The sequence below is a fragment of the Oncorhynchus keta genome, chromosome 15 (genome assembly GCF_023373465.1).
Source record: "Oncorhynchus keta strain PuntledgeMale-10-30-2019 chromosome 15, Oket_V2, whole genome shotgun sequence".
Lineage (NCBI taxonomy): Eukaryota > Metazoa > Chordata > Actinopteri > Salmoniformes > Salmonidae > Oncorhynchus > Oncorhynchus keta.
In genome coordinates, this window is record NC_068435.1 from 619,353 (window position 1) to 634,843 (window position 15,491).

At 43.5% G+C, this 15,491-nt stretch overlaps 1 protein-coding gene across 26 annotated transcripts in view; it reads right to left on the minus strand.

The window, feature by feature from the left end:
• tcea1 (transcription elongation factor A (SII), 1) overlaps positions 1-13,439 on the minus strand; it is a 51,533-nt gene extending 38,094 nt beyond the window's left edge. For 6 of the 26 annotated variants that reach the window (XM_052462703.1, XM_052462707.1, XM_052462704.1 and 3 more), the window contains exons 1-5: positions 13,262-13,437; positions 8,524-8,586; positions 7,309-7,414; positions 7,098-7,206; positions 6,079-6,105 (exon numbers count right to left, since the gene is read on the minus strand). In XM_052462703.1, coding sequence (XP_052318663.1) covers positions 6,079-6,105; positions 7,098-7,206; positions 7,309-7,414; positions 8,524-8,586; positions 13,262-13,336 — 380 coding nt within the window. In that variant the 5' untranslated portion in view covers positions 13,337-13,437. Of the gene's footprint in view, positions 1-6,078; positions 6,106-6,176; positions 6,204-6,274; positions 6,302-6,372; positions 6,400-6,576; positions 6,604-6,901; positions 6,929-6,999; positions 7,027-7,097; positions 7,207-7,308; positions 7,415-8,425; positions 8,587-13,261 lie in introns of those variants that run through there. The other 20 variants (XM_052462721.1, XM_052462723.1, XM_052462714.1 and 17 more) reach the window with 12 other exon arrangements.
• Between the last annotated feature and the right edge of the window lie 2,052 nt (positions 13,440-15,491).

Genomic DNA, 15,491 nt, shown 5'->3' on the forward strand with positions numbered 1-15,491 from the left:
GAAAATAACCTCTCACTCAACGTCAACAAAACAAAGGAGATGATCGTGGACTTCAGGAAACAGCAGAGGGAGCACTTATCCACATCGACTGGAGAGCAGTAGAGAAGGTGGAAAGTTAAGTTCCTCTGTGTATCACGGACAAACTGAAATGGTGAAGTGTGGTGAAGGAGCAAGTGCCTCTTCAACCTCAAGAGGCTGAAGAAATGTGGCTTGTCAACTAAAACACGGAAAAACTTTTACAGATACACAATTGAGAGCATCATGTCGGGCTGCATCACCGCCTAGTATGACAACTGCACCCCCCACAACTGCAGGGCTCTCCAGAGGGTGGTGCGGTTTGCACAACGCATCACCGGGGGCAAACTACCTGCCCTCCAGGACACCTACAGCACCCGATGTCACAGGAAGGCCAAAAAGATCATCAAGGACAACAACCACCCGAGCCACTGCCTGTTCAACCCGCTATCATCCAGTAGGCGAAATCAGTACAGATGCATCAAAAGCTGGGACTGAGAGACAGTATCTATCTCAAGGCCATCAGACTGTTACATAGCCATCACTAGCACAGAGAGGCTGCTGCCTTTATATACACAGATTTGAAATCCCTGGCCACTTTAATAAATGGAACACTAGTCACTTTTAACGCCACTTTAACAATGTTTACATATCTTGCATTACTCATCTCGTATCTAAATACTGTACTCTAGGCAGAGGTGTTGCTAACATTTACGATAGAAAATGTCAATAAACATTTTAAAAATACATTTTTCATCCTTTATTAAGCTTCTGGTCATGAAATCTATGCAGCCTAAATAAATAAATAAATAAATATATGCCATTTAGCAATCACTTTTTATAGCTACTGTTTACAGGCCTCCGTGGCCATATACAGCGTTCCTCAATGAGTTCCCTGAATTCCTATCGGACCTCGTTGTCATAGCAGATAATATTCACATTTTTGGTGACACATGGAAAAGCCCACAGACCCACTTCAAAAGGCTTTCGGAGCCATCATCGACTCAGTGGGTTTTGTCCAACATGTCTCTGGACCTACTCACTGTCACACTCTGGACCTAGTTTTGTCCCATGGAATAAATGTTGTGGATCTTAATGTTTTTCCTCATAATCCTGGATTATCGGACCACCATTTTTTTTACGTTTGCAATCGCAACAAATAATCAGCTCAGACCCCAACCAAGGAACATCAAAAGTTGTGCTATAAATTCTCAGACAACACAAAGATTCCTTGATGTCCTTCCAGACTCCCTTTGCCTAACCAAGGACGCCAGAGGACAACAATCAGTTAGCCACCTAACTGAGGAACTCAATTTAACCTTGCGCAATACCCTAGATGCAGTTGCAACCCTAAAAACATGTCATAAAAACTACCTCCCTGGTATATAGAAAATACCCGAGCTCTGAAACAAGCTTCCAGAAAATTGTAACGGAAATGGCGCCACACCAAACTGGAAGTCTTCCGACTAGCTTGGAAAGACAGTAGCGTTGCAGTATCGAAGAGCCCTTACTGCTGCTCGATCGTCCTATTTTTCCAACTTGAGGAAAATAAGAACAATCCGAAATTTATTTTTGATACTGTGGCAAAGCTAACTAAAAAGCAGCATTCCCCAAGAGAGGATGACTTTCACTTTAGCAGTGATAAATTCATGAACTTCTTTGAGGAAAATCATGATTATTAGAAAGCAAAATACAGACTCCTCTTTAAATCTGCGTATTCCTTCAAACCTCAGTTGTCCTGAGTCTGCACAACTCTGCCAGACCTAGGATCAAGAGAGACGCTCAAGTGTTTTAGTACTATATCTCTTGACACAATGATGAAAATAATCATGGCCTCTAAACCTTCAAGCTGTATACTGGACCCTATTCCAACTAAACTACTGAAAGAGCTGCTTCCTGTGCTTGGCCATCCTGTGTTGAACATAATAAACGGCTCTCTATCCACTGGATGTGTATCAAACTCACTAAAAGTGGCAGTAATAAAGCCTCTCTTGAAAAAGCCTAACCTTGACCCAGAAAATATTTAAGAAACTAAATGGGCCTTTATCGTATCTCCCATTCCTCTCAACAATTTTAGAAAAGCTGTTGTGCAGCCTTCTGTAGCTCACTGCCTTCCTGAAGACAAACAATGTATGCACACATGACTGTAAGTCGCTTTGGATAAAAGCGTCTGATAAATGGCGAAATGCTTCAGTCTGGTTTCAGACCCCATCATAGCACTGAGACTGCATTTGTGAAGGTGGTAAATGACCTTTTAATGGCGTCAGACCAAGGCTCTGCATCTGTCCTAGTGCTCCTAGACCATAGTGCTGCTTTTGATACCATCGATCACCACATTATTTTGGCGCAATTGGAAACCCAAATTGGTCTACATGGACAAGTTCTGGCCTGGTTTAGATCTTATCTGTCGGAAAGATATCAATTTGTCTCTGTGAATGGTTTGTCCTCTGACAAATCAACTGCACATTTTGGTGTTCCTCAAGGTTCCATTTTAGGATCACTATTGTTCTCACTATATATTTTACCTCTTGGGGATGTCATTCGAAAACATAATGTTAACTTTCACTGCTATGGGGATGACACAGCTGTAAATTTCAATGAAACACGGTGAAGCCCCAAAATTGCCCTCGCTGGAAGTCTGTGTTTCAGACATAAGGAAGTGGATGGCTGCAAACGGCTCTACTTTTAAACTCGGACAAAACAGAGATGCTTGTTCTAGGTCCCAAGAAACAATGAGATCTTCTGTTGAATCTGACAATTAGTAGACAGTAGTCTCAAATAAAACTGTGAAGGACATTGATCTCTCTTTTGACGAACATATCAAGACTGTTTCAAGGACAGCTTTTGTCCATTTACGTAACATTGCAAAATTCTGAAATGTTCTGTCTAAAAATAATGCAGAAGAATTAATCCATGCTTTTGTTACTTCTAGGTTAGACTACTGCAATGCTCTACTTTCCGGCTACCCGGATAAAGCACTAAATAAACTTCAGTTAGTGCTAAATATGGCTGCTAGAATCCTGACTTGAACCAAAAAATGTGATTATATTACTCCAGTGTTAGCCTCTCTACACTGGCTTACCGTTAAGGCAAGGGCTGATTTCAAGGTTTTACTGCTAACCTACAAAGCATTACATGGGCTTTACATGGGGTACATACCTACATGGTCACAAGACGCAGGCCTCCTAATTGTCCCTAGAATTTCTAAGCAAACAGCTGGAGGCAGGGCTGTCTCCAATAGAGCTCTATTTTTATGGAATGGTCTGCCTACCCATGTGAGAGATGTAGACTCAGTCTCAACCTCAATCTCAATCTCTTCAGTAGGTCCTATGATTGAGTGTACTCTGGCCCAGGGGTGCAAAGGTGAACAGCAAGGCACTGGAGCAATGAACTGTCCTTGCTGTCTCCGCCAGCTCCCCTCTCCCCAATGGGATTTTCTGAGTCACTGGCTTCCTAGTGCACTTCCATGTCGTCCCTAGGAGGGGTGCATCACTTGAACAGGTTGAGTCACTGACGTGATCTTCCTGTCCGGTTTTGCACCCCCTCTGGCTCATGCAGTGGAGGAGATCTTCGTGGGCTATACTCAGCCTTGTCCCAGGGTAGTAAGTTGGTGGTCTGTTGATATCCCTCTAGTGGTAAGGGGGCTGTGCTTTGGCAAAGTAGGTTGGGTTGTACCCTGCCTGGTTGGCCCTGTCCGGGGGTATCATCGGCCCACCTGACTCAGCCTCCAGTATCTATGCTGCAATAGTCTAGGGGCCGGGGTGTTAGGGTCAGTCTGTTATATCTGGTTTAATGCTCCTGTGTTATTTGGTGTCCTGTGTGAATGTAAGTATGCTCCCTCTAATTCGCTCTCACTCCCTCCCCTCATGAAGGACCTGAGCCCTGAGCCCTCATGCCTCAGGACTACCTGGCCTGGTGACTTCTGGCTGTCCCCTGTCCACCTTGTTGTGCTGCTGCTCCACTCCCACTAGTCTCCAACCCTCAGCCCATCCCATCTATCTCTGCTGGCCACGCGTTGTGGATTTCTACACACATATATATTTCAACTATGCTGTGATGTTTAACATATCATTTAAATCTATCTAATCGAATAGTAACCACAGTGTGTGAATATAAGTTAAATACTTTTACAAAGAGTATTAGTGATTGGCTGACCAGGTGCCTCCAGATCTCCCAACAATGCTGTTTCTAGGGACAACTTTAGATTAATATTGTGCTTTTTCAGCCACTCCTGAACCTGAGACCAGAAACAGGATACCTGAAGGCAATACCAGAACAAATGGTCTATTGATTCTGTATCCTCACAACAAAATCTGCAGAGCTGCGATTTTATGCCCCAAATATTCAACATTTTGTTGGTGGCAAGAATTCCAAACAATAATGTTAGCTGAAAAGCACAAAGTCTTGAGTCATTTTATATATCATCTCACATACAAGTATCGGAATCAGTACATCAAAAACTTATTCCCAACTATTTTACAATCTGTATGGCACAGTTGTCAACATCCTGGTCCTCAAATTAAACTGGTATACTTTACTATTTATGCTATTGTGGTAATGCACAGCACATTTGAGTTCAGCCATAATATTGGTTGTAATATTTGTTCTGTCTTTTCAGGGGAATGACATTTAAACTGTAGCTTGCTCTGCAATGCTTGTTTAAAAAAATAGATATCTTGAAAAAGGTTTCATTTTCAATTAATCAAAATGAGACATGGCAATCTACACAAAGGCCATTTTTAAAGAATTTATGAGCTTTTCTTAGTGATCTACTGGAGAACCATTTAGGGCTCAAGTAAAACAATTGAATAAGTGAAGCTTTTAGAGAGGCTTCTACACCTGCACTGCTTGCTGTTTGGGGTTTTAGGCTGGGTTTCTGTACAGCACTTTGAGATATCAGCTGATGTACGAAGGGCTAAATAAATACATTTGATTTGATGCTTTTATATTTAATAATCTCAACCAACCCAATTCATATTCATTATATAGATAGGTACTTGGTAGGTGCTTTATCTTGTCTGGTTTAGCATCCCAGACAAAGCTAAATATTTTTTGCTCATATGATTTAAAAAATGAATCAGGAGTAGGCAGTGCCATAAGTGAGTAAACTGAGATGTGACTAAGGAGTTAATCAGGGCCATTTTTCCATAAATAGACAGGTATTTATCTCTCCATGGTTGCAGGATCTTGTCTATTTCTTTTTACAAATTTTCTATTGAAATTCGTTGTGGAGAGCTCATTTATATATTTTACGATATGAATACTAAGTATGTGTATATCATAATTAACTTTTCTGTACTCTCTGGATTAAAACCTATCTAGAACTTCAAGGAGACATTGCAGGGATCTTCAAGGAGACATTGCAGGGATCTTCAAGGAGACATTGCAGGGATCTAGCTTGCGGACTTAATATAAAACTAGAGTCATCGGCATACATGGACACCTTTGTTTTTAAGCCTTGGATTTCTAATCCTCTAGTGTTATTTGATGTGATTTTAATTGCTAGCAGTTCAATGGCCATAGCAAATAGATATGTTGACAGCAGACACCCTTGTTTAACTCCTCTTGACAATTCAAAACTCTGAGATGTAGCTGTTATTTACTATTTTACACCTGGGGTTGCTAAACATTACTTTTACCCATTTTATAAGAAAACAACAAAACTGAAGAAAACAAATCCAGGTATTTATGAATCAAATCTAGTCTTACTTTATCAAAGGCTTTTTCAAAATATGCTATAAATACCAGGCCTGTGTAATGTGTAGGATTAGCAGTAGCACTAGTAGTACAGTAGTAGTAGTGTTTGGAGTAGTTGTATAGTGGTGTAGTACTATAGTAGAAGTCGTAGTAACTAGCTACGTCTCTTCCCATGGTTCAGGACTGCCCCTGGGTGGGAGACACCGTACTGAAGAGGTAGTGTAGTAGTAGAGTAGTGTGTAGTTGTAGTGTTGTAGTAACTATGTACCTCTCCTCCCGTGGTTCAGGACTGCCCCTGGGTGGGAGACACCGTACTGAAGAGGTAGTGTAGTAGTAGAGTAGTGTGTAGTTGTAGTAACTATGTACCTCTCCTCCCGTGGTTCAGGACTGCCCCTGGGTGGGAGACACCGTACTGAAGAGGTAGTGTAGTAGTAGAGTAGTGTGTAGTTGTAGTAACTATGTACCTCTCCTCCCGTGGTTCAGGACTGCCCCTGGGTGGGAGACACCGTACTGAAGAGGTAGTGTAGTAGTAGAGTAGTGTGTAGTTGTAGTAACTATGTACCTCTCCTCCCGTGGTTCAGGACTGCCCCTGGGTGGGAGACACCGTACTGAAGAGGTAGTGTAGTAGTAGAGTAGTGTGTAGTTGTAGTAACTATGTACCTCTCCTCCCGTGGTTCAGGACTGCCCCTGGGTGGGAGACACCGTACTGAAGAGGTAGTGTAGTAGTAGAGTAGTGTGTAGTTGTAGTGTTGTAGTAACTATGTACCTCTCCTCCCGTGGTTCAGGACTGCCCCTGGGTGGGAGACACCGTACTGAAGAGGTAGTGTAGTAGTAGAGTAGTGTGTAGTTGTAGTAACTATGTACCTCTCCTCCCGTGGTTCAGGACTGCCCCTGGGTGGGAGACACCGTACTGAAGAGGTAGTGTAGTAGTAGAGTAGTGTGTAGTTGTAGTAACTATGTACCTCTCCTGCCCCTGGTGGAGACCCGTGGTTCAGGACTCCCGTGGTTCAGGACTGCCCTGGGTTCAGGAGACACCGTACTGAAGAGGTAGTGTAGTAGTAGAGTAGTGTGTAGTTGTAGTAACTATGTACCTCTCCTCCCGTGGTTCAGGACTGCCCCTGGGTGGGAGACACCGTACTGAAGAGGTAGTGTAGTAGTAGAGTAGTGTGTAGTTGTAGTAACTATGTACCTCTCCTCCCGTGGTTCAGGACTGCCCCTGGGTGGGAGACACCGTACTGAAGAGGTAGTGTAGTAGTAGAGTAGTGTGTAGTTGTAGTAACTATGTACCTCTCCTCCCGTGGTTCAGGACTGCCCCTGGGTGGGAGACACCGTACTGAAGAGGTAGTGTAGTAGTAGAGTAGTGTGTAGTTGTAGTAACTATGTACCTCTCCTCCCGTGGTTCAGGACTGCCCTGGGAAGGAGACACCAGACTGGTGGGTGTTGACGGCTCTTTCCTCTTCTCCTCCAACGACTTGTCTCCACCTCCTGGCTCATCTGCCGTCCAATGAAAATACAGGATCTGACATTACACCTGGGGCTTATTCAGAGGGGTGTAACTTCACAGTGCATTCACTCATTTAGTACTGATCTACTAACCTAGGAGTTTCTTCCAGGACTTGATGAGGGCCTTGGCCAGAGAGGTGACCTCATCGTCTGTACTCTGCTTCCTGATGGCGTTCACAGACATCCCAATCCTGGTGGACTGGAGAGGAGAGACTTACGTTAGGCTGCAGGTGAGACATGGGTTCAGTATAGAGGGAGAGAGATTAGAGTTCACCACTTCTAAACCCCAACACAAAGGGAAAGGTACAGCCCTCAGCTCCCTGCAGTAATTATTGCTTCATAGGTACAGCCCTCAGCTCCCTGTAGTAATTATAGCTTCATAGGTACAGCCCTCAGTTCCCTCCATCTCTCCCTGCAGTACCTGTAGTAATTCTAGCTTCATAGGTACAGCCCTCAGTTCCCTCCAGTACCTGTAGTAATTATAGCTTCACAGGTACAGCCCTCAGTTCCCTCCAGTACCTGTAGTAATTATAGCTTCATAGGTACAGCCCTCAGTTCCTCCATCTCTCCCTGCAGTACCTGTAGTAATTCTAGCTTCATAGGTACAGCCCTCAGTTCCCTCCAGTACCTGTAGTAATTATAGCTTCACAGGTACAGCCCTCAGTTCCCTCCAGTACCTGTAGTAATTATAGCTTCATAGGTACAGCCCTCAGCTCCCTGTAGTAATTATAGCTTCATAGGTACAGCCCTCAGTTCCCTGTAGTAATTATAGCTTCATAGGTACAGCCCTCAGCTCCCTGTAGTAATTATAGCTTCATAGGTACAGCCCTCAGCTCCCTCCAGTACCTGTAGTAATTATAGCTTCATAGGTACAGCCCTCAGTTCCCTGTAGTAATTATAGCTTCATAGGTACAGCCCTCAGCTCCCTGTAGTAATTATAGCTTCATAGGTACAGCCCTCAGCGCCCTCCAGTACCTGTAGTAATTATAGCTTCATAGGTACAGCCCTCAGGTTCAGTTCCTGTAGTAATTATAGCTTCATAGGTACAGCCCTCAGCTCCCTGTAGTAATTATAGCTTCATAGGTACAGCCCTCAGCTCCCTGTAGTAATTATAGCTTCATAGGTACAGCCCTCAGTTCCCTCCATCTCTCCCTCCAGTACCTGTAGTAATTATAGCTTCATAGGTACAGCCCTCAGCTCCCTGCAGTACCTGTAGTAATTCTAGAGTCATAGGTACAGCCCTCAGTTCCCTGCAGTACCTGTAGTAATTATAGCTTCATAGGTACAGCCCTCAGTTCCCTGCAGTACCTGTAGTAATTCTAGAGTCATAGGTACAGCCCTCAGTTCCTTCAGAAGGTCCAGTGCCCCTACCTGCAACAACAAACTGAGGGTTAGTTTGAGCACAGATATTCTAGTTTAGAATAGGTTGGTGCTGCAACAACATCATGCTGGGGGTTAGTTAGAGGTAGGCAGGTTAGGTAAAAAGGTAGGATGCATCAGGTTTGAGGATACAGTGCATTCGGAAAGTATTCAGACCCCTTCACCTTTTCCACAATTTGTTATGTTCCAGCCTTGTTCTAAAATGGATTAAATAAAAACATTTCCTCATCAATCTACACACAACACCCCATAATGACAAAGCAAAAACAGGTTTTTAGAAACAGCTGACAGAGCTTGAGAGGATATTCAGAGTAGAATGGGAGAAACTCCCCACATACAGGTGTGCCAAGCTTGTAGCATCATACCCAAGAAGGCTCGAGGCTGTAATTGCTGCCAAAGGTGGTTTAAATATATATAATAATATAACCTTTTTTTAACTAGGCAGGTCAGTTAAGAACAAATTTGTATTTACAATGACGGCCTACCCCGGCCAAACCCTACCCCGGCCAAACCCGGACGACTATGGGCCAATTGCCCGGCGCCCTATGGGACTCTTAATCACAGCCAGTTGTGATACAGCCTGGAATCGAACCAGGGTCTGTAGTGACGCTTCTAGCACTGAGATGCAGTGGCCAAAGAAACGTTTTCTTTTTTATACACATTTGCAAAAACAACTGTTTTTGTTGTCATCATGGGGTATTGTGTGTGTATTGACGAGAAAAACAAAACAATTTGATCAATTTCAGAATAAGGCTATAAGGAAAAAAAAATGGAAAAAGTTAAGGGGTTTGAATATTTTCCGAATGTACTGCATCTCCTTCTAGTCTTGTACTGCTTTATTTAACCAGGTAGGCTAGTTGAGAAAACCTTTATTTAACCAGGTAGGCTTTATTTAACCAGGTAGGCTAGTTGAGAACACCTTTATTTAACCAGGTAGGCTAGTTGAGAACACCTTTATTTAACCAGGTATGCTAGTTGAGAACACCTTTATTTAACCAGGTATGCTAGTTGAGAACACCTTTATTTAACCAGGTAGGCTAGTTGAGAACACCTTTATTTAACCAGGTAGGCTAGTTGAGAACACCTTTATTTAACCAGGTAGGCCAGTTGAGAACACCTTTATTTAACCAGGTAGGCTAGTTGAGAACACATTTATTTAACCAGGTAGGCCAGTTGAGAACACCTTTATTTAACCAGGTAGGCCAGTTGAGAACACCTTTATTTAACCAGGTAGGCTAGTTGAGAACACCTTTATTTAACCAGGTAGGCTAGTTGAGAACACCTTTATTTAACCAGGTAGGCTAGTTGAGAACACCTTTATTTAACCAGGTAGGCTAGTTGAGAACACCTTTATTTAACCAGGTAGGCTAGTTGAGAACACCTTTATTTAACCAGGTAGGCTAGTTGAGAACACCTTTATTTAACCAGGTAGGCTAGTTGAGAACACCTTTACTTAACCAGGTTGGCTAGTTGAGAACACCTTTATTTAACCAGGTAGGCTAGTTGAGAACACCTTTACTTAACCAGGTAGGCCAGTTGAGAACACCTTTACTTAACCAGATAGGTCAGTTGAGAATAAGTTCTCATTTACAACTGCGACCTGGCCAAGATAAAGCAAAGCAGTGCGACACAAACAACAACACAGGCTTACACATGGAGTAAACAAAAGTATAGTCAATAACACAATATTAAAAAATCTATACAGTGTGTGCAAATTAGGTTAGATTAGGATGTAAGGCAATAAATAGGCTGTAGTGGCGAATTAATGACAATTTCGGAAATAAACACTGGAATGGTAGATGTGCAGAAGATGAATGTGCAAGTACAGATACTGGGGTGCAAATGAGCAAAAAATATAAACAAAATAAACAACAATATGGGGATGAGGTAGTTGGATGGGTTATTTACAGATGGGCTATGCACAGGTACAGTGGTCTGTAAGCTGCTCTGACAGCTGATGCTTAAAGTTAGTGAGGGAGATACGAGTCTCCAACTTCAGTGACTTATGCAATTCAATCCAGTCACTGGCAGCAGAGAACTGGAAGGAAAGGCGGCCAAAGGAGGTGTTGGCTTTGGGGATGACCAGTGAAATATACCTGCTGGAGCGCGTGCTACGGGTGCTGCTACGGTGACCAGTGAGCTGGGATATTACCTAGCAAAGATCTATAGACCTGGAGCCAGTGGCTTTGGCGACAAATATGAAGCGAGGGCCAGCCAACGAGAGCATACAGGTCGCAGCGGTGGGTAGTATATAGGGCTTTGGTGACAAAATGGATGGCACTGTGATAGACTGCATACAATTCGCTGAGTAGAGTGTTGGAGGCTATTTTGTAGGATCAGTAGGATGGTCAGTTTTACGAGGGCATGTTAGGCAGCGTGAGTGAAGGAGGCTTTGCTACGAAATAGGAAGGCAATTCTAGATTTAATTTTAAATTGGAGATGCTTAATATGAGTCTAGAAGGAGAGTTTAAATTCTAACCAGACACCTAGGTATTTGTAGTCGTCCACATATTTTAAGTCAGAACCGTCCAGAGTAGTGATGCTGGATGGGGGGGCAGGTGCAGGCAGCGATCTGTTGAGGAGCATGCACTTAGTTTTACTAGCATTTAAGAGCAGTTGGACGCCATGGAAGGAGAGTTGCGTGGCTGAGGTGCACCCGTGACCAGCTCGGAAACCAGATCGCATAGCGGAAAAGGCACGGTGGGATTCGAAATGGACGGTGATCTGTTTGTTAACTTGGCTTTTGAAGACCTTAGAAAGGCAGGGTAGGATAGATATAGGTCTGTAGCAGTTTGGGTCTAGAGTGTCTCCCCCTTTGAAGAGGGGAATGACCGCGGCAGCTGTACAATCTTTGGGGATCTCTGACGATACAAAAGAGAGGTTGAACAGGCTAGTAATAGGGTTTGAAACAATTGTGGCAGATAATTTTAGAAAGAGGGACCAGATTGTCTAGCCCAGCTGATATGTAGGGGTCGCGATTTTGCAGCTCTTTTTCAGAACATCAGCTATCCGGATTTGGGTGAAGGAGAAATGGGGAGGCTTGGCCAAGTTGCTGTGGGGGGGTGAAGAGCTGTTGACCGGGGCAGGGGTTGTCATGTGGAAAGCATGGCCAGCCGTAGAAAAATGCTTATTGAAATTCTCAATTATCGTGGATTTATCGGTGGTGACAGTATTTCCTAGCCTCAGAGCAGTAGGAAGCTGGGAGGAGGTGCTCTTATTCTCCATGGACTTCAGTGTCCCAGAACTTTTTGGAGTTTGTGCTACAGGATGCAAATTTCTGTTTGAAAAAGCTAGCCTTTGCTTTCATAGCTGCCTGTGTATATTGGTTCCTAACTTCCCTGAAAAGTTGCATTTCACGGGGGCTATTCGATGCTAATGCAGAATGCCACAGGATGTTTTTGTGCTGGTCGAGGGCAGTCAGGTCTGGAGTGAACCAAGGGCTACAGGCGCTCTTGGTTCTACATTTTTTGAACGGGGCATGCTTATTTAAGATGGTGAGGAAAGCACTTTTAAAGAATAACCAGGCATCCATTACTCATGGAATGAGGTCAATATCCTTCCAGGATACTCAGGGCAGGTCGATTAGTAAGGCCAGCTCGCTGAAGTGTTTTAGGGAGCGTTTGACTGTGATGAGGGGTGTTTGACCGCGGACCCATTACAGACACAGGCAATGATCACTGAGATCCTGATTGAAGACAGCGGAGGTGTATTTAGGGGGCAGGTTGGTCAGGATGATATGAGGGTGCCCGAGTTTACAGATTTGTACATGGTAGATTCCATGATAATTTGGGTGAGATTGAGGATATCTAGCTTAGATTGTAGGATAGTCATATAGGAGAGTAATATTGCCAATTTCACATTCAAGGATGTCAAATTTGGTTTATTCCAAGATGATAATGATTTCAATTTCATGGTCAATAATTTCATTGTATTAGCCAAAAAATGTATACACAAATGCAGCTTTTCTTAAGACTAGCCCCTTATTTTTGAAAGAGATTTATATTTTTGTGCAATAATTAAGACTTAAACATTCCCTTAAAGTGATTGTTGCCTTTGAATCATACAACCTGACATGTGTATAATTGTATGTATACAAGACCTCTGCGACGTGTTTTTTAAAGTATTTGATTTGTAGTCTTTTTTTCTCCATTATTATTTGTTTATTCCTCTTAAACCTGTGTGCTTCGTTACCTAATTTGCATTTGTTTTATGTACAATCCAACTCCGGTATATGTTTGTGCAATTTGGAAAGTTTGTTTTTGGTGTTATTTATTTATTTCGGTTTCTTTAGTTCCGACTGGCACGTGAACGCGGCACCAATGACCTGCTATCTTAGCAACTACAGAACTAGCTAACTGTTGTTAGCTTAGTTAGCTAGTTACTGGTTTAGTTCGCTAGTTACTGGCTTAATTAACTAGCTAGCTAACAGCACAATAACGTTTGACTACCATGCACCACTGAACTAACTAATGTTAAACGACTACGAAGAGCCTGTAAGACCAATATTTTTCGAAATGTGACATTCAACACCATAGGACGACAACTGCTAGCTAGTTAGCGATGTGTGTCTACGTTTTCAACTCCATTTGCTAGTTAGCGTTAGCATGCTAACGCTATCACCAGACAAGATAATGGGAGCCAATCCATTCATGTCGGAACACCTCACCCCGCTTTTCTTCTGCGCCATTTTATCCATCTTCTTCGCAATTCTTATGATTTCCTCTTCTTCTTTTTTACCCATTGTGAATAATTTCCTCTGAAACGTTCAAATAGCAAAGAGAGGAAATCGCTGTCGACAAAGGGCACCGGGCGTTTGGCGGGTGGTCACTAGTTACCACAGCTACAAAGTCAGACGGCCCGCCTACTCGACCAATCAGATGAGGGAGTATGATGACGCGTATGCCGACCGGATTGAATGGGTAAAAAAATGGACGATCAATTATTTGGTTATTTTGTACATACTGTAAAATACATACTGTAAAACAAACCGTTATAAATGCAAAGTGTTTTTTTTATGTCTTGTTCAAACTCAACTTGCAAGCTTATCATGATGTTTGCCCTTACTCATAGTTACTTGTCTTAACCCAAAATAAGGTGAGGTGTTCAGAACAAGTTTAAGGGCAGAGAAAGCTTGTTGGACACTAAGAAAGCTTTGTGGTAAAGCGTTTAACACAAAATCCAGGGAGGGGTCAGCTGTGTATAAGACTGTATCATCTGCATATAAATGGATGAGAGAGCTTCCTACTGCCTGAGCTATGTTGTTGATGTAAATTGAGAAGAGCGTGGGGCCTAGGATCGAGCTTTGGGGTACTCCCTTGGTGACAGGCCGACGTGAGTAAGACCTTTAAACAGGTCAACATCAAATCCAAATCAAATCAAATGTTATTTGTCACATACACATGGTTAGCAGATGTTAATGCTAGTGTAGCGAAATGCTTGTGCTTCAAGTTCCGACAATGCAGTAATAACCAACGAGTAATCTTACCTGACAATTCCACAACAACTACCTTATACACACAAGTGTAAAGGGATGAAGAATATGTACATAAAAATATATGAATGAGTGATGGTACAGAACAGCATAGGCAAGATGCAGTAGATGGTATAGAGTACAGTATATACATATGAGATGAGTAACGTAGGGTAAGTCCCCGCTAAGGACATTATGGACCCGGCTCTCATCACTGACTTCCGCCGCCGGCACCCCGGTCAACCAGGTATGTGCCCGGGTAGGATGCCAGGTGGCGCCCTTAGAGGGGGGGGGTACTGTCACACCCTGATCTGCTTCACCTGTTTCACCCACCACCAGGTGTCTCCCGTTTCCCCATTATTCCCTGTGTATTTATACCAGTGTTTTTTGTTTGTCTGTTGCCAGTTTGTCTCGTCCAGCCTACCAGCGTGTTTTTCCGTACTCGTGATTTTCTAGTCCTCCCGGTTCAGACCTTTGCTGCCTGCCATCCTGCATCTATCTGACTCTGACCCGGTATAAATATCAGAGAATCTAACCATCTGCCTCCTGTGTCTGCATCTGGGTCTCATCCTGTGTCATTATAATCATGTCCAACAGGCAGGCTACAGCACATGGCTACATGGCTACAGCACATGGATACATGGTTACAGCACATGGCTACATGGTTACAGCACATGGCTACATGGCTACAGCACATGGCTACAGGGCTACAGCACATGGCTATATGGCTACAGCACATGGCTACATGGCTACAGCACATGGCTACAGAACATGGCTACATGGCTACAGCACATTGCTACATGGCTACAGAACATGGCTACATGGCTACAGAACATGGCTACATGGCTACATGGCTATATGGCTAGAACATGGCTACAGAACATGGCTACATGGCTACAGCACATGGCTATATGGCTACAGAACATGGCTGGCTACAGAACATGGCTACATGGCTACAGCACATTGGCTACAGAACATGGCTACAGCACATGGCTACATGGCTACAGAACATGGCTACAGCACATGTCTACATGGCTACAGAACATGGCTACATGGCTACAGAACATGGCTACAGCACATGGCTACATGGCTACAGAACATGGCTACAGCACATGGCTACATGGCTACAGAACATGGCTACATGGCTACAGAACATGGCTACATGGCTACAGAACATGGCTACATGGCTACAGAACATGGCTACAGCACATGGCTACATGGCTACAGCACATGGCTACAGGGCTACAGCACATGGCTATATGGCTACAGCACATGGCGGCAGCGTAGCCTAGTGGTTAGAGCGTTGGACTAGTAACCGGAAGGTTGCGAGTTCAAACCCCCGAGCTGACAAGGTACAAATCTGTCGTTCTGCCCCTGAACAGGCAGTTAACCCACTGTTCCCAGGCCGTCATTGAAAATAAGAATA